Source organism: Phalacrocorax aristotelis, chromosome 26 (genome assembly GCF_949628215.1).
Source record: "Phalacrocorax aristotelis chromosome 26, bGulAri2.1, whole genome shotgun sequence".
Lineage (NCBI taxonomy): Eukaryota > Metazoa > Chordata > Aves > Suliformes > Phalacrocoracidae > Phalacrocorax > Phalacrocorax aristotelis.
In genome coordinates this window covers 232,104-250,825 of record NC_134301.1, presented here as the reverse complement: position 1 = coordinate 250,825, position 18,722 = coordinate 232,104, and the positions used below count along the sequence as shown (strand labels likewise).

The 18,722-nt window shown below is 49.7% G+C and overlaps 1 protein-coding gene across 1 annotated transcript; it reads right to left on the bottom strand.

The window, feature by feature from the left end:
- Positions 1-1,540: 1,540 nt before the first annotated feature.
- Positions 1,541-18,086, bottom strand: LOC142048723 (keratin, type II cytoskeletal 80-like). Its single transcript, XM_075075889.1, has 9 exons — positions 17,404-18,086; positions 13,683-13,897; positions 8,348-8,408; positions 7,186-7,281; positions 4,456-4,620; positions 3,824-3,949; positions 3,508-3,728; positions 3,091-3,146; positions 1,541-3,002 (listed from the first exon to the last, which is right to left on the bottom strand). The coding sequence occupies exons 1-9, from the start codon at positions 17,728-17,730 to the stop codon at positions 2,800-2,802; spliced, it is 1,470 nt and encodes a 489-aa protein (XP_074931990.1). The 5' UTR covers positions 17,731-18,086; the 3' UTR covers positions 1,541-2,799.
- Between the last annotated feature and the right edge of the window lie 636 nt (positions 18,087-18,722).

Below are 18,722 nucleotides of genomic sequence, written 5' to 3'. Positions count from 1 at the left end.
CAGTAGTATGGTAAGGGGGAAGGACAGGTGGGTGGGCAGGTACGGGTGTCCCAAAGCAGTGTGGCTATCTCAGACATAGCTCAGCTCCTGTCATGGAGTGCAGGAATTATTCTGCTGTGTAAAATCGTTGCCCTGGTATGATGTGGCTTGATGTATATTTTCCAAATGTCAGTGGGGAAACTGAGGCACAGAGCAGTGAAGTGACTGAGACAGTGAAAGAGTGAGTTGGGGCCTTCTTTCCTGGGCCCTAGAACCGTGAACTGAACCCAGGAGTCCAGCTTCTTCATCCGCTGTTCTGGCCTCAGGGCTCTCTCCCAGTTCCCTGGGTGGTGAAGGCTCAGAAGCAGCAAAACAACCCCCCAAAACCCGTATTGCAGAGAGGGAAAAGAGCTAGAAACTCTCGTCTTGCCGGACTGGACTGGGCTGCTGTTGAGCCCCTGCCCTTTCCAGCATGGCCGCAAGCACACATCTCTGACCACCCTGTCCTCCAGTCCTCCCCAGGTCGAATGTCCAGGGCTCCGAAACCCTCCTTTTCCACAGAGGTTTCATTCTGGGCAACACTAGCTCTGTGTTTTCCCTTCCCACCCCTGCTCGCAGGGCCTCGGCCCCACCCTGCCTTACCAGGACACCGGCTGTTCAGAGCAATCATGCTCTGGGCCTCATGCACCTTTGGAGTCATGCGGCCTTGCACAAACCCGGCATTGTTCCTCCAGCTCGAAGGGCTTTTGTCAGAAGGTCTCTGCTGGGTCCTGCCTCCAGGGGAAGCTCTGCACTAAAGTGCCATCTCCTGAGCTGGGAGCACCTTGTAATAGCTCCCCGCTTTCCCTGCCAGTTTGAGAAACCAGATTTAACAGGTGGGGACCCGTCCTTTGCCCCTGTACCCTTTGAGCTGACCCTGAAAGTGCAGCATTTCTCTCAGGTGGGCAGTGAACAGCAGAGCAGAGATGCTCCCCATCTCGGGTCCTCTAGCACCTCTGGGGGCCTTGTCTGTTTTGGATCTCCCAGGACCTCCCCTTAGAGGAGGGTGTTTTGGGGTGAGGAACGCCAAGAAACAGCCCGTGCTCTGGAAGGGCAGCTCTGAAATGAGGGGCTGCATGGAAGTGTGGTTCCCCAGCACGGATTTGGGTCCCAGGCGCACAGAAGTTCCCCTTTGCAGAGATGCAGGGGGAATCTTTAGCACAGGGAAGCTTTGTGTAGATGAGTATGGTGGTGAGAGTGTGGTGGCCTGTGCAATAACCCTTCAGCTCCTGAAACATGCCTGAGCTGCTCCATGATTCAAAGCCACATGGGAGCCTGGTGGCAGAACAGCGGTGAGCTCCCCAAAGCCTTGGCTGCTGGCTCCGTGTCTGCCCCTCCAGCCCTGTGTACTTCTTCCTGGGGATGTGGACCAAACAAATTACCCTGGGAAGCAATTTCAGCTTTATTGGGCTGCCAGTGTTTAGCCAGAGCCCTCAGCTGAGCAGGTAACTGGAGAAGGACTTGCTGTTTCAGGTGGGCTGTGGTAAGAAATTCGGAGAAAACCAACAAGACAATGCATTCTGTATGACAATACTTTATTATATCAGCCATAACCCCAGAGAGCCAGTGTTCTGGTTACATAGATGCTACGGTAGTTGCCTATCCTACAGAAATGTGGAAATACTGCGATGCACTCAACGGAAATATGCCAAGAGAATATTTACAACTCCTCCCATGAACTCAGAATCTGGGAACTCAAGTGGGGCTGTGTGGCAGTGGCTGAGGCCAGAGCCTGGCCTCCTAAAGAAAAATACTGCAGGGCACTGACTATGTTAGTTTGTGCAAGAGGGCCACAGAAATGTCTGTGGTGAGGCCAGAACATCCCCCCCACCTTGCTCGCAGGGGGACACGGCATCTACAGAGTTGGCTCTGGTAGCTTTGGTGTGATGTGACTTGTGTGCGTTGGCTGGTGTCAGCCAGGTAAGATAGAAGCTGCTATGCAAGTTCAATAAATAGGAAGACAAGTCCTGCTCGTTGTAGTTAAAAGGGAACCAATATCCCATTTCTAGGACCTAGCACCACTGTGTGTGGAGTCCGGAGTGCCTTTAGGTGAGATGGGTGGAGATGCTCTCTGTTAGAGAGAGGTGGCTTATGAAAATAAAAGGTTTGAGGAGTTTTAGCTTTGGTGACATGGGAAGGAATGAGGGGCCACCCAAAAGGCAGTAAAATCAGTTAAATACTCTGAAGTGGCCAAGGATCCCCCAGTATAACCAGCATGTTTGTCACTGGATATGCAAATCCAGATGTCACAAACCCACCTGGCTCAGGTAGTTTGCGTGTGTCTCCCCACCAGCTCCATTTGGAAAGCTCGACGTGGCTTTCGGAGGAAGGCAGCCTCAGCAAAGCCCTCTCACAGACACGCACAGAGCAGGGACAGAGCAGAGAGAACGATTTTGTAATACTGGTAAAATGGCTGGGCTGATGGCTTCTGGCTGCTGTGTTAAAAGCTTGTGTAAGGATACTTCCCCTCCTGCCGAGTTTCCTATGGGTAGATCTCAAAGGTTGTGAATGCAAGTCCTCTGGGGAAACAGAGAGGAAGATGTTGGTGTGGGTATCTGAATGGGAGAGTCCCTAAAATCCTGGGTTGGTTTCTGCTTGTAACTGGTAATAGAGATGTGAAACGGGGTCTTGTAAAGACAAACTTAAGAGACAGACAGCCTGGGGTGGATTCTCATCCTTTGTCCCTCGGACATCGGCTTGAGTTCAGGAGAAAGTGCTTTGGCCTCGTTTGGCTACAGCTGCCAACGGGTCTTGTGCTAATGCTATGGGGCTCCATTTCTCCTAGGAGCATTCTTCGGTGGGCAGGGAGCTGAGCTTTGGCTGGGCACTGCTGATGAGGGCATCTGCTTCAGGGGTGGCCGAGTTGTCAGTGTGGCTTCTAGAGGGCAGTATCTTTGTGCTGCCTCCGTTTGGCTTCGTCTCGCCATTGGTGCTGCCTGTTCCTCTTGCAAACAGCTTGGAGTTTTTCAAGGTGCTGGCAGAAACTGCAGGGGTCAGGGGATGAGAGGGGGGAGGTTAGAAACATTGCATTCACGCTCTGCTTTACCAAATTATAGGAATAAAACCACTTACGGTGCTTTGGTCTGGAGCGGATGGTGCTGATGACTGCGGGTACAGGTTGCTCCATGCTGTGAACGAAGGACAGTGTGTGAGGACACATATTAACCTCTGCAGTGCCAGAGAGAGATAGAGGACTGGAGTTTGGCCTCTGTGAGCTGGGCTACATGGGTAGAGCCAAGCGCATGGCTGGATCATGAAGGCTAACTCAACAGGATCTAGAGTTAAAGAAGTGCTGGAACCCTCCAACTGGGGGAGTCTAAGGAAAACGTCAGAGCAAGAAACAGGACTGAACTCTATGGGGGCAGCTGGGATTTGTTCTTTCTTTGCTCAAACCTTCAATACCAGATGCAAAGCTTGGGATGTCTGCTCTCTCCCTAGGTGTCTGGGTGCATCCCTTCCCTTCTTCAGGTACAAGGAAGCCCAGCTTACCTGCTCTCCTCCCCTTCCATCAGCTTCCTGTAAGTGAGGATCTCCACATCCAGTGCCAGCTTGATGTTCATCAGCTCCTGATAATCTTTCACCAGATGAGCCATATCCTCCTTGCTCTTCTGTAGGGCTTCTTCTAGTTTGACCAGTTTGGCTTTGGCATCCTTGAGGGCCATCTCACCGTGCTCTCCTGCTTCTTTGATATGTTCCTCTAAGTACAGGCACTGGTGTTGCAAAGGGAAAAGGGTGGTGGAGGCGTTAGGTCTGAAACTACAACACACCTGTACCTCAGAGTTTTGTCACCCACCCCAGGACACACCTGGCTCTTTTGGGACACGATGCAGGACCTAAGCTTCTGGATCTGTATGTTCAGGTCTGCGATCTCCCGTCGGCTGTCAAGGAGGTGACCCCCGTAGGTGCCTGACTGGGTGCTTCCTTCATTGAGCTGCAGGAGAGATGGAAGAGTGGGTTATCTGTGCACCTCCTCTGCCGTAGCAAAGGAATCTGCGAGGATTCCCACCGCCCTTGAGGAGAAACACCTAACTGGGGAAAAATAGCAGGTGTGTGGAAGGATTTAGGGCTCATTCTCATAGCCTCTTCTGGCTGTAGCTGTGCCAGGTATAGAGCGCACTGTCTCTTGGGGTTAATCACATTCTTGCTGTGTTTGGAGGAGGCACCAGTGGAAGGTCATTTGCATCTTAGGTGGGACAAGCTGCCACTGGGAGATGTCCTTGCCTTTCTCCACTGACAGTATGGAGAGCCTAGAGCAATGAAACTACTAATTTACACACCCGAGTTAGGAGAGGTTGATCTGGATTAGCACCCTGTCCCTCCCTCCATTCCCAGGTGTAGTCTGTCCTTCCACATCTTGCTGATTCCTGTAGTTTCTAGGCTGATCTCTCCCTCTTTCCCTGCCTCTCCCCAGTACCAATCAGATAAGGAGACAAATACCTTTCTCCTGGTAAGTGCTTCAGCCTCTTCCCAGCTCCGAAGAGCCAGGGCTTCATACTGGGCCCTCACTTCTTCCACAATTCTGCTCAGATCAAGTTTGCATGCATTGTCAATTCCCAGTACAACAGAGATGTCCTTAATTTCCGTCAGCAGCTCCTCGAGTTCCTGAATAGCAAAGAGAGGATGGAACTGAGATACCAAGTAGTCAACAAAACTACAGGCTAGGAGAGGGCTGAACCCTGGCAGACCTGCTGTGCTTAGCTAAGCAAAGTGTCTTCCATGTGCAGTGTGGAGATGGTGAGATCTCCTAGGTTTTCAGCCTCTGAATTTTGGAAGCTGGTGGCATTTTCTCCATAAAATCCAAACTCAGGCTAGGCTGTTGGTTTAGGACCTTTGGATACCATCTGTTAAAGAGTCTGACAAAAGAGTGCATTTATACTGCACCGAGAGCAGGTTAATTGAACTGATGATCGCGCCTCAGTATCTATCGATATGCAGATGGTGGGCATATAGGCCTTGGGCAAGAGATAGGGCAGCGTGAATCATTCCACAGGCTGGTGGGGCTAGAAAGATGCCTTTGAGCGCTGCTTCAGTATCTAGAGAGGCTGTGGCTGCCACTTGGGTTATTATAGTCTGCTTTGTGTCTAGTTAGAGAAGGGAGAAACAGGACCCTTCTCTGAAAACGTCTGTCCCTGGCAAACCTGTTCCACGCCGCAGAGCTGCCCTCACCTGCTGGGAAAACTCAAGCCAGCAAGGGGGAAGCGGGAACGTGCGCGTGAGAGCTGCAGTATCACTGACTAGGATATTTGCTCTTGATAGCTGACTCGGTCACAGCTTTAGAAAAAGGAGCCAAACAATGATGAATGCAGACTCCCCTCAGAGAACCTAAAAAGGACCCTTTATCCATGCCTGTAAACTGCGCTCCTGGGTGGTTTGTATCCAGGCAAGACACGACTTGCTGTTGAGCAGATGGTGTAGTACACATTGACTTGGCAGCTCCCCCCAGCCTCAGACTGTTCCTGCAGGGGTGTCACCCTTATCGGTATCTCTGCAGTTGCTTCTGATTTAAGCCAGCGTTAAAAGAGAGCAGCGTACATCTCTCCCCATCTCTTGATCCTCACCTTTCATCTTGATGTTTTTGTTCTTCCCTTTGTGCTGAGGGCTCTAATCTCTTTAGAGAAGAATTTGTATACCTTGTTTTCCTTGCCTTCCCCTGACTGGGGAAACAAAGGGCACCCTGACATGGTGATTCATGAATAATAGGAAAACACCCCACCACTCTTCCAAAGATCAGGATTATCAGTGTAGTTTTTCCAACTTGCGTTTAATCCTTGAGCCTCTTTGTTAAACTTTGAGCAGGTTAATGGCCATATGAGAAAATGCATCTTTATTGCAAATACTTGGGCATCCTCTGCCAGGGGAGGAAAAAAAAAAAAAAGAACCTAAGAACCTGGTGGTTTATTAATGAGGAGTGAGGCTGGGATTTTCGTCTGATTCATACCAACATGCTGCGAGCAAAGGTGTCGAAGTTTTCCTCATTTGCCCTTCCGCTGGGTATGCTTGTGCCTGTACATCGATGTTGGTCAAATCAACAGGTACAAGTGAGAAAATTACCTGAAAACAAGCTGCTGTGAGAGGAGAGGGCAGAGGGAGAGGTGGAGGGTAATGTCTTTGCATGAAGCATAGGTTAAAAAAAAAAAAAAAAAAAATGCAGCCTTCTACCAGGATGGCAGTGTGGAACCTGGAGGAAATCAACTCAAGAAGATCCTCCCAGCAGGATCTGATTTCCAACTCCCCCTGTGAATTGCCTTGCACCAGGAATAATCTTATTATTTTAGAGAAAGTAAGGCTTCATGGTTAGTTGCAGGCAGGGCGTGTGTTCTAACACAGTTCGGATGTTATGCAGGCCCTTCTGCCTCTCTGTGCCTCAGTTTCCCCACAAGGAATGTTAACGTTCCTCTGTCAAACATTTTAATTGCTTGTATTGCTAGAATTTAGACAAATCATTAGTATTCCCAAAACACTGCCGAGCCTGCTTGGTAACATTTTACAGGCTCTGAGTAAGTGGCTGTAATCGCTTCATGCTGTTTGAGTGGATCCAGGCACGCTGCAGCCTTTGGCTTTGTCTGAAGGGTTGCAGACTCTGTATCCTTCCCCCCTTGGTAAAATCAGACCTGGCTGGGTGCTTCTCATTTAGGTGGAAATGAAGTATGTTGGATTGTGTTAAAGAGCATCCAGCACCTCACCCAGGTTCACCACTGCTTGGCCTGTTTTGTTGTTATCCTTCTTTGAATCCGAATAATATTCATATTGAATAATATTCAGCTCGCTCATGACCTGGCACCTTTGGTGTCAAGGCAAAGGCTGTCAGTGGGGGTTAGGAGCTGAGCCCCAAATCAGCCAGCTCAGGAATTAGGTGGGGGTTCCTGACTGTTAGAGGGGAGACCTGCTGGAGCAGCCTCCCTGCAGTAGCTGTGGGGCAGAAGGAACATCCTGATCAAATTTAAAATGGAACTAGTTTAGTTAAAGAAAAGGGATTATCTCATGAGACCCTGCATTAAGCCATCGGATAGTTGTCTGCAACACCATGCAGCTCCCTTGGAAAAGCTCTCATCTCAGTCTAAATCTGGAACAGTGTCCTCTCTGTAGTAGAACTGTCCACAAAAATGCCCTTTTTTTCAGTAGTAGCTTGCGTGAGGGCCAGGGCCGCTCTCCCATTGGCAATTTTACCTGCTCGTAGATGGTTTTCTTCAAATCCATCAGCTCTTGGAGCCCATTGAGTTTTACCTCCAGCTCAGTTCTGTGCAAGGAGCTCACATCTAAATCCTGCAGGAGAGATGGAAAGTGTATTAATGAGTGGTTTGTCTTTGAGTTTGTAGCAAGAAGTCTTCCCCACTGCCACTTCTCCCCCAGCAAGCGTCCTGCTTCATAGTTATAGGCAGGTACTTGTGAAACTGCTCTCCTACCCTACAAGTAGGGAGGCTCCTCTGTGGACCTTTTTCCTCTGCAAGTTTGGTGGTGGTTTTGTTGGGGTTTGGGGTTTTTTTTGGGTTTTTTTTTTTTTTGGTGAATGCTTTGGTGGAAGTCTCATATGAGGTAGGGTGGAGAAGGAAACAGGCAGGGCTGGTCTGTATCCACTCATCTTTTGTTCACCACAAAAAGCAGAGCGTACTGAAAACTCCGATGCCATCCACAAAAGTCACCAGAACTGCCCTTACTGGCTGATGACTGTGTTAGGGAAAGCGTGCAATTAGCCATTATGATCATCTGCTGAGAACGTTTCCTCTGTCCAATAGTACCCTGCATTCCTGCACCTTGGGTTTGGTGTTTTTTTTTTTTAAACGTAGAGGCTGTGCACAAAGCTGCCCATTGCAGCTGATATTCAAATACAGCTGCTTCTTGGGCGGGATGTTTAAACAGGGTGCGGCCATTCATCAGAAAACAAAAGCAAACACACTTATTAATTTCCAGCCTTTCCCAGCCTATGATGTCATTCTGAGATAAAACAGGCCAGGGAGAGAGGGGTGTTGCCTCGGAGGGTCCTGGGGTGCAGACCTCTCCAGGCCAGGTCTGGCCAGGGCAGTTGCAGTGCGCTTGGGTGCAGGCATGTCCTGACCCCCGGGTGATTCTGCCAGGAGCCGCGGGGCTTTTCTGTAACCGCAAGCGGCCCAGACTCGCTAATACTTTTCCCCTTGAAATGGTGACTGTGTTCACCGCTCTGCCGTGCTCCAGAACTTATTACCCCACAAATTGTCTGTGGTACAAGAGCTAGCTTGTGGCTAGCTGGACTATCTCAGCTGAGCCCAGATCATCTTGCCTCTCCAGGCTCTTCTGTGACTAGGCAGAGCTGGTGTAGAGCCCACCCAGATGAAAACCTTCTCTTGCCACTGACCTTTTTGAGCTCCATGAAGGTGTATTCCATGCCACTACAGAGGCGAATTTCATCCTCGTATCTACAGAGAGTGAAAAAAGCAGTAAGAAATTGCACATGGGGAAAGCCTCTGGGACGCCTAAGGTTATCTTGCTGGCCCCAAAAAGTGTTGGTATCAAAGCTTTCTGCTTTTACTATGTCGTCTCACCTCCGTGACATATTCTAGACAGCAAGCAGAGAGATCTCTTAGGTGTGGGCATCTTGGACAAGAGAGAGGGTAACAAGCTGCCGCATGCCAGCTGCTCTGTAGTAACACCATGAGCACTTTAAGTCTGAAGAGCCCCACAGTAGAGAGGAGGTAGCTTTAACTCCAACTTAATTTGAGGGCTAAGTAACCTCAGGTTACCTCACATTTGCCACAGAAAGAGAGAGCAGGCATGGAGAAGTGGGGTGTGGTGAGTTATTCTCTGTGAAACCCAGTCGCATGCCCAAAGACTCCTAAATTTTTACCCTAAGCCTTCCTATTCTATTTCTTTCAGGTATCCTCAGCAATTAATTTCCAGAGTCTGAGAGCCTTCTCAAGGGAGAAAACTTAGGCTTGTGAAAATTCTGAGAATACTGGACTGCTGTCATAACTTACCCTAAATGGGGAGCAATTTGTGAAGTAACACAGGACCTGGCAAAGCAATTCGTGGAAAATAGCGCCCACAGAGCAGAAGGTAACAAAAACCGGCCGGGATAGGGTGGAGTCCTCATGGCTAAATATCCAGCAGAGGAACCAGCCCTGCAGCTGTTTAAAAACAGGTTTGATAAGGCAGGACCAGGATAGCAAAGACTTAGTCCAGAGGCAAATGCATTTCTTGATAGCCAGCAGCAGACACAGAGGGTAGCTTAGGGAATACACCAACCCTTGCTGGCTCTTGGGACGAGCACAGGGTTAGCCCTGGTGTTGCTAAAAGCAGGTATCTGACCAGGAAGCCACAGAGCCTCTTCTGGGCCTGGTGTGTGACCGGCAGCGGTTGGTTCGTTTGCCACGCGGGAGCATTATGCGGTGGGTGTTTGGTATCTCCCATTGTGCTGCTGGACGCGCTTTGGGAGCGTTGGCTCTTCTGCCGAGGCCAGAGCAAGTTGTGCGCTCAGGGAGGTCATGGCTTCCCTGCTCTTCCATGATGCCTCGGGCTCCTCTTAGCCTAACGTGCTCATTGCATTTCCAGAGTCCGAATTAAACCTTTCGCTGCTGCTTATAGATGTCACCAAATTGGTATGGAGAAGGCTGAGATCTTTGGGAATGAGGTAAAATGACATCTCCTAACAGAGTGATGATAGATCAGGAATGACAGCCATATTCTTTCATTTGGTGGTCTGGTGCATCATCACTCTGGTTATACTCAAAAGCCTTCCTTGGTGTTGTACAAACCTTTAGGAGAAAGAGGAGCTGTGCCTAGGAGCGGGAGGAGGAGAAGATACTGGGAATGCAGCTCAGGGGATCACACTGCAGGGCAAGGGGGTAAGTCACGTTCATGAGCTGACCTGAAATATCAAAAGCAGCCCCCTGGAGCTGTTGCTCCCTCCACGGAGGGGATAGTGGGGACTCAGAGGGGATCTGACTGGCACAGGCTCTACAGTTAGGTGCTTCTAAGGTTCCTCTTGGGTACCCCCATGGTGTTAAACTCACCCTCTCCTTGCCTGCTTTTATAAGGCTAGGCAGCATGGCTAACAAGAGTTACCTGTCTGGTTTCTCTGCTCTTCAGCTGGAATGTTAGCCATGCTGGCAGAACTATGTACTGAGCTTAATTACAGCCTGCCACTCTTCCTTCATCCTCATTGCATCTCAGCCCAATCCCAGTCTGTTCCAGCCTGCCGAAGCAGCTTCGCACATTGCCGGGTGCTGACATAAGCTTGCATCTTGAACAAACAACACTCCTGACTGAAAGAGAGCAGGCCCAGCCAGCCAAACATGCTCACCGCACGGCTCCGGAGGGACCTGGCGGCTGGGAGGTGACTCACATGGGGATGGAGCATTCCACAAACACATTACAGCATTTATCTCCTTAGAGATAATCCTCAGGCAGTCATGCATTAAGGCAGACATCCACCCCATCTCGATTCATGCACTTAAGACATGCTTGAGACAGGCGTCTGGTCGCCTTGGGCTTCTTCCATAGGCAGGGAAGCAAAATCAGGGGTGAAGCAAATCTCAGGCAGACTATGGACCTCTCTGGATGTGCCTTCAAGACTACTTAAGGGTGAAGATAGAGTGGTGGGGTGGATCTGAGCCTGGTGGCATGAAATTAAGTCAGTCTTCCTCTTGTGGAGCAAGAAAGTGGGGCAGGAAGTAGCTGAAAGTCAACTGCAGAGGTCGAAGGTAGAGGGGTGTTGATTGTCTAGTCTTCAGCTGGCAAGATCTGACTAACACAATCCCAAGACCTCAGAAATCGAACCTCTAAGGGCTGTATGCCCCATATTTTCCTGCAGGATCTCCTCAGTGCCACACCAAAGTAGGTCAGCACAGGCAAAAATTCCCTGCCTCCTCATTCAAATGGGACTTTGAACGTGCAAATCACGCCTGTGGGGAGCTGAAGCAAACACTTGTGCAGATGGGCACCGCTGGGCAGTTATCCCTCTTCAGCTGTGTTTCTGTATTTGACTTTTTTAGCTTGATTTCCTAAAGAAGCAGGGTTTGAGATGGTGTACAAGCCTCCCACCCACTTCCCTGTCCCCTCTCCGTCCTTCTCCGTCCTTGGAATTGCTGGTCAAGGGCAACCTAATCCGAGAAGGAGGTGCAAGTGTCCTAGCTAGTTAGATCTCCTGTTTGATTTTTGGAAAGCAGTCCCTGGATAGAGAAGACAGAGAAATTAGGGCTGTACAGGGGGGCACTGACAGGCAGGTTTCACGCATTAGGTGATCTGTTGGGCAGCAGCCTGCTTGGGTGGTCACTGTGTGCATGGCGTGTTACCGCCCGGACTGCGGCAGCAGGGATGAGATCGTAACCAGTTAAATTCGCTAGTGAAGTTATTAGCTTTTCCTCCCCCCAGATATTTCCTTTGGGAAAAGAAACCTCCACTGGAGTTGGACACCTCCAGATTTTGCATGGTTTAGACAGACCATTTACTCCAGAAAAAACAACTGGGCTGAGGCAGCCTTCTTGAAGGCGGCGTGCAGGACTCAACAGAGCAAATGCGGGTTAGGATGGGCTTGGATCGCTGCCTGGAGAAGGCTCAGCAGAAGCAGCAGTTCTCTCCCCATGAATCACCAACCGCTGGGAGCAGCACGGTGGATTGTCGCTGTCACAGAAATCCTCCTGCACCAGCTTTTGGGTGTTAACAGCACCCAATGACAGGGTGGGTTTCGCCTATTTGCTGCGTAGGTCAGCCCTGGCAGGGCTTGTGCCTTGCAGCTCTCGAACGGGAGGAAGCAGAAGGGGAAGGCTCCGCAAATGAAGGAAAAGCGGTTTGAGGAGCGGCGTAGTTTCTGAACGCTGGTTTCCTGTGGCTGTGTAGTCCCACAAAGTGGGAGCTCTTCTCAAGACTGATAGTTGGGCTAGTCATATGCTGGTGCCCCATTGTGGATTCTCTGCTGTCTAATACTGTGCACGTGCACATGCTGCGTCCTTATCCTCTGTGTTGGGTGTGGGGTGGGTCCTGTTCCTCTAGTCAGTCTCTTTTTTTAATTTTGAGGGATGCAACATCCCTATCATTTTTATTCTGTTGTCCAACTCAGTAGTTACTGTCCAAGAAAATCAAAAGGTAGGGGGAAACATGCAGCCTGATGGTGTAAGCACCTCTATCCTTAAGAAACTGGGCTAAAAAAAAAAAGCGCCAGGCGTCGGCAATTGCTGAGTACAAACTCTGGGAGCAGATATGGGTAACTAATCTGACACTTTACCACCACCCCAATCATTTTCCTATCTGGGTTTTCCTGACTGCCAGGGAATAAGCCAAGAAGTATCTTTTATAACTGCAGGGCCACATAGCAGATATTTCCTCAGGGAGGTACAAGAAAGACCAAGTGCCCCAGAAAGGAATGGCAGGTCTTAATCATTTTAGGGCAGGGAGTAAATGGCACAATCCATATTGTGGCTTTGGTCCAAGGTCCGGGTTGCTACCTGTCAGCAAAGCCAGCATCAGTGAGCCCAAGTGTTGTAGTGAAACCAACATCCAAATAGCAGACAGACACCCACCACTAGGAATTCAGGGATTTCTGGCACCTGGGTATCAGCGCATCGCTTCTTGAAGGATGCTGTGCAGAACGATTTCAGCATAAGGTCAAGAACCAAACTCCGAGCTCCTATTCCTCCTCCACAACCAGCTCGCTCTGTGAGCTTGCGTAAGGCATTTAACTGCTGTCTCTCTGTTAATATATCTGTAAAGTGGAGGTATCGGTCTTTCCCCTCATCTGCAGGCACATTGAGTAGCTGGTTTAATCAAAGTCTGCAAAGAGCTTTCAGATCGTTGGGCTAAACTCTGGGGAGAGGGCACTGCTGTTATTTATGCATCAATTCGTACATCAGCAACAGGCTTGGGTTATTACTGCAGCGATGTCTGTCGGTGCCAGCGGAGGGTAGTCCCTTTGCCTCGCACTTCTGTTTTGACAGTGCCCATACATGGCTCTGCTACACACCAGCATGGAAGACTCCACAGATCTGGTGTAGGCAGATGGGTGTAACTGTAAGGGAAAGTATCTAATTGTGGATTCATCTGTGGTATGCAAATTACACCGATAATAAGAAAAGCATTGTCTTCTTGAATGAGCACATCTCAAATGCTCTTATCTGAAGATCTCAAAGCTCTTGGCAAAAATTAGCGATAAGCACATGGCAGCTGGTCCTCCCTTAAACTTTCAGCTGCCTCAATATTTTCTGTCAATAGGTTTTCTGCGTAAAAAGTGTGACTTTTTCATCACAGCAGAGTTTTGCGTTAGATGTTGTGGGGTGAAGGGGGAAAGGAGGGGATGTCTGTTAATACTAAGCAGCCTAGATCCATAAAATGGTTTGGGGAGAAAGTTCTGGCTTGTGATGATAGCGTGGAGAATAAATATTTCTCTCTTTTAGTGGCTGTCATTCCTGATAATACTGTTCTCCAGAGCTGTTCTCTGACCTGAGGCATTTCTCAGATGCCCTGCACTTTTTGGTATTTCAGTTTTTATGGGTTTCTTTTGATCTCTAGTTATCAGGAAGAGGCAAGGGTGCTGACTTCTCAAATATGCGGTTCTGGGCACACCAAACTAGGAATTTGTGCCTGGGAATACCAGGCTGTCTCTGTTAAGCTGATCCCCTGCTACTCTTTGTGCACACAGCTGAACTGATACTGTGCAAACATGTTCCCCCTTGTAACAGCCAGCTAGGCCAGACACCTACTTGCTTCGAAAGTTATCCATGGTTCTCAGGACCTTTGTCAGCTCCGACTCGAGATTTTCCTGTTCATAGTTGAGCTCCTTCATCTCTTGACTCATTTTGTTCATGTACTGATCGTAGATGGCCTTCATGTCCGACTCGGAGTGGGAATTGTCTTGGTCCTTCAGGAAGTTCCACCTTGTTGTCAGGATCTTGTTCTGTTGCTCCAAGCACTGGACCTGCAGAAGATGTTTTAGAGGCATTAGTAACACCGACAGCCAAAAGCAAAGCTGACTGCACCTGGTAGGGCAGGAGACATTGACCTGGAGACCCTCAGAGTAGCGAGAAGCTGCTGGAATCAGCTGAGATTTCTAGGTAAGAATGAGAAATCCCCTGAAAATTAGGCCTGAGGATGGAGGGTTGTAGGGACTTTTAGAAGTTTTGCACATTACCTACTAATTAATTTCTGGATAGAACATGTTCATGTCAAAATGAATGAGCATCTTTTAAGTCACTATAAAATAAGAACTGTTCTACGCTAGTCTCCTTTGCCTGTGAACATACCAAAGCAAAGGCTGAAGATCCACCACAGGTCATGCACAGATGTCCAGAGTGAATGAAAGTCAGATTTACTACCTCAGAGTGGCACACAGAAAACTCCTCTCAGATCTGTAGGATTGCACCATGGTGAAGTTTGAGTAATGAATCAGAGTCCTGGTTTGTATTGCAAAGCAACATAGACAAGGCCTATGGGAACTCTAGAGAATAAGCAAAATAATTACAGGCTCCATGTGAGGTCTGCGTGTGCGTGCGCCTGTCTGCTTGAGAGAGGATACGCTGCATTTTCATCCACCCACCGTTTGATGAATCTGGCGCTTGTCTTTCCTGATACTCACAATCTTAACAGTAATGCTCAGTGTTTAACAGTTTTCATCTTCAAAGCTCTTGGCTAACTTCAATTAATTATCCAACTGCTACCTCTCTCTTATTGCTCTGTGAACAAAACTGAACTCCTTCAGCCACGTTTTGGCTGGTGATTTGTGAGTTGCCCCCAACAGTGTCCTCCACTCAGTCACGGAGATGTTTCGATGTTGATACTATGCCCTGTGCGGTGTGAGCAGTGGGGTGCAGGCCTTGACCTTCTGCGTAGCCTTCAGCTTTGACTTGAAGAGGCAGAGTTCCCAGCTGCTGACCACTACACAGATGCACGTGGTAAGAGACAGCATCTTTCCCAAAATGCTTCTTGTCGGAAGAGGGAGAGAGAAGCAGGAGCAGAGAGCAGCCAAGCAAAGCAAAAGCACTCAGATGCTCAGTCTGTGCTCAGCAGAAGGGATGCGAGTGCTGGGATCTGCCAGGTCTCACTGTTAGACACCTAATCCGTTCTTCCCAATATCTTAACACATGGCTGTAGACATCCCATCAGTAGTCCAGCCTGCTGTGACTGGCTGCTCTGTCCTGGCACAAAAGCAGCGTGGCACTCTCTATGTGGGTGCTCGTGCGAGGCTGAGAACCGGAGGATGATGCTGCAGCGGAGCCAGAAAGGGGCACTGCGAGCGGCACAAGTAGCCTCCGGGGCTACCATTTGCTCTCTCTGTCTGAGACATCTCAGGGATTGTGATAGAGCATCCCTCTGTGGGGCTGGGGTCAACCTGTGAGATTGGCTGTAGGGACCAGTCTCTCTTAAGGCAGCTTCCCTGTTTGCTGCTGTGACGGTAAGTGATTGAATGCGTTGGCTGTTGTTCCAAGTCCATCTTTGAACCTGAAATCCAGTCTCAGTTCCTGAACTTGCTCCTAATCCTTAGCTGCTCTTGATCTCCCTCCCTCCCCCAAACCCTTCAGTTTCTTTCCTATTCCCAAACCATACCCATCCACTGGGCTGAACTGCTTACATCTTGGCTCCTTATACAGCGTCCCTCTTTGCAGAAATTCTTCCTTGCAAAGTCTTTAACATGACCTTTGCAGTAAAAGAATCACCCAGATCTGGCCTTATTTCCTGGAAAATCATGCCTGGACACAGGAGTGACCAAAGCTTGGTCCTCGGAGGCCTCTACCTCTGTGCTGCACAGACGAAAGGTAGGGCATCAAACAGGGGCTCTATGGCTTGTCTTCCACCTGGACATATCTGGATAGAAGATAAATACTAGCAGATCTGGAAGAGCCTGCTGGAAAACCGATCGCAGCAAACTCCTAAAGTTAGTGTGGTCCATTATCTGAGGAATTAGCTGCTCAGGCTTGAGACCATCTGAATTCCTGATTAAAAAGGCAAGTTCTCTTTGACAAGGAGGTGTCATTACTTTCCTCTGGAATGAGGGCCTGAGGCAGCAGCTGGATGAAGTTTGCCACTTGATGCACCACTTGAAGCTACAGCCTTCAAAGCTCAATGTGGGAGCTGCTAGCACTGAAGTCAAAGCCACCCAGCTACAGTGGGGTGTTTGTATCTTCTGTCCATCAGGCCCTGTAACGCACACTTACCAGCAGGCCACCAGGTTGGGTTTCTCAGGAAGCCTGGAGGCTCTCTCACTTCTTCCATCCCTGTTTGTACAGAACAGGCTAGTGCACGTGGTCTGGCTCACGTACATGTGGTCACTGTGTGGTCTTGTCCCACCTGCCCTACCCCCATCCTTTCTGCGGAGGCCTGGTTTCTGAGCAGGGCTAACATCCAACACAAACCCCTACCTCTCGATCGGGATGGTCGAAGGACCAGTCCTGCAGCACAACCCGCCCAGGTGATTTCCAAACCAGGGGTTCTCCAGATTCACATTGCCAAGATCTGTGCTTGGAAAAGCACAGAGGTGGGGGCTGCCATGTCCCTCCGGCTGGGGTCAGCCCCTGGTACCGCCGCACACCTGTTTGCACGTGTACGTGTGGTTGGTTCACAACTATTCAGTTTACACAGATGCTATGGGAGATGGTTGCCCTGCCCTTCTCCTTCCCAGTGTGAACTCAGGTCCTTTTGGAGGTAGAGTTAAAACAACAGGAAAAAAAAAAAAAAGAAAATCCCAAGCCATAGTAGCTTGGCATTGAGCGCCTGTATTGTAGACTGCAGTGAAGCAATCCTCCTAGGAGATTACCATCTGTTTACAGAGCACCAGGGCTTTGCAGAAACCTGCCTCAGCTAGATGAGTTGTTTTCCTTTGAGAAAACTTTCTGCCTTCTCATGGATCTTAAGAGATGAAAGCAACACTTTCTTGGCTAAGCATGCAACCCCTCACAATAAAAACCACCAAGGAGAGAGGTGGGTGGGGGGGTCTCCCTTGCCCACCACATTGCTATGGAGGTGAATTTCCAGCTCTCTTTAGCAGTTGGAGAAGAATTGGAGCTGCCGCCTTAATCGGCGTCACTGCCCATGGCTGTTTGTCCACTCTGGGAGCCAAGGCCTGCTCCGTCTGGCACCGTGCCTCCATGGCCCTGCCTTTGCTGCTCAGGCAGGGCAGGGTCCCCGAGGGCAGAGCTGCCTGTCCTCCCCAGGGACCCACAGGGTGACAGGCGCAGCAAAGGAGATGCACGGGCTGCTGGGTGCCGCTGACCACGAATGCGGCCCGGCTTCAGCTAGAGATGATGCTAACCCTTGTTAAAACAGATAGCACTGAAGGAATAACTAATTGGGTAATTAGCCTAATATTCAGAGCCTGGCAAAGGTTAGCTGAAGGCCTTCGTAAGTCTCCTGAGAGACTGGTTAGTGTCTGCTTCCCCACCACCATCGTCATCCCCATGCTGCGCTCTGGCCCTCAGTAGCTCACCTTACCTTCTCAATTAGGGTCACGAACTGGTTGTTGAGCAGCTTGATGTCCTCTTTCTCCTGCTGCCGCATGGCTTGGAAGTCGGGGTTGATATCGAGGTGCAGGGGGGCCAGGAGTCTCCTGTCGATGGAGAAGGAGGGGTAAGAGGAGCATCGGTATCCGCCATCTTCGTGGAAGCTGAGAGAGCTATAGCCATTGCTGGCCGCCCCGTTGGGGCTGCAGCGGCCCAGGCGATCCGGGGACGTGCTGGCTGCTTTTCCTCTGCTCATCTTCCCTGACACCTCCCAAGAGGCGAGGGAGCCACTGGTGAAGGCTTTGCAAGGGTTAGTCATGCTCGGCTTGTGGCTCTGCAGCTCGAGGGGAGGGGAAGGAAGGGAAAGGGGGAGGAAAAAATAAAAAGAGATGGAGTTTTCTTGCTGCTGCTGCCTCAAAGGGAAGAAGAGTAGTGGCACACTGAGGAGTTTGGTCGGCTTAATTCCTGTCTCCTCAGCTCGTGGGTTGGCTAATGAATTACAAGCACCTGTTCTCCTATGTTCATTAAACGGAGGAGGGTGTAACCGTTGATGTAATCCAGATCAACCTGTTGGCTTTTTTTTCCCTCCTCTCTCTGTACCCTCCTTTCTTCAGGAGCTTGTTTGTGTGGTGAGGGCATAGGCACTCGCAGCAAAAACAAATCACTCACAGGTAATTCGCTGGGCCCCGAGCGGCTGCTTTCCTCATCCTTAAATGGTGAAGAAAGCAGTCAAAGGTGCTGGGCTGCAGCAGGATCGGGGAGGACGGCTCTGAGTGCGGCTGCTGCGCTAGTGCTTGGCGCACGGAGCCTGGGTTCAGCCCCTGGCTGGTTTCCAGCCAAAATCGGCAGGAAGGAATTATGATTTTCCAATTTTTTTTTTGTGGGAGTGTTTAAATTCATAAAGAAAGTCTGAGTTGGCTAAGGGTAGGAGTTTGGAAACACATCTCAAGCTCATCGTGATTAGACATGCTCATTGTCTTCCTTCGACCACACAGAAGCTTCTGGTGCTCTGAGTGTTTTAGGGACAACAGGTGTGGTTTTGAGACCCCTGGTGTGAGGACCGAGAGTCCTGAGGTTAGTCAGTCATCTGGGCTGGCAACTACGGAGACCTTCAAAACCTCTAGGCACCAACTTGGATCTCAAAAGTGCCATCAAACGTCCATCCTTGATGGCCACACTCCCACTCCTTGAAAGCCCTTTGAAAGCTGGCACTGGAGACACCAAAAACCACTGTCTTTTAATGAATTCTAGGCCGCTGAAGTGGCACGCCCTTAAATACCTGTTTGGACCTAGGTATAAATCAATGTTGGA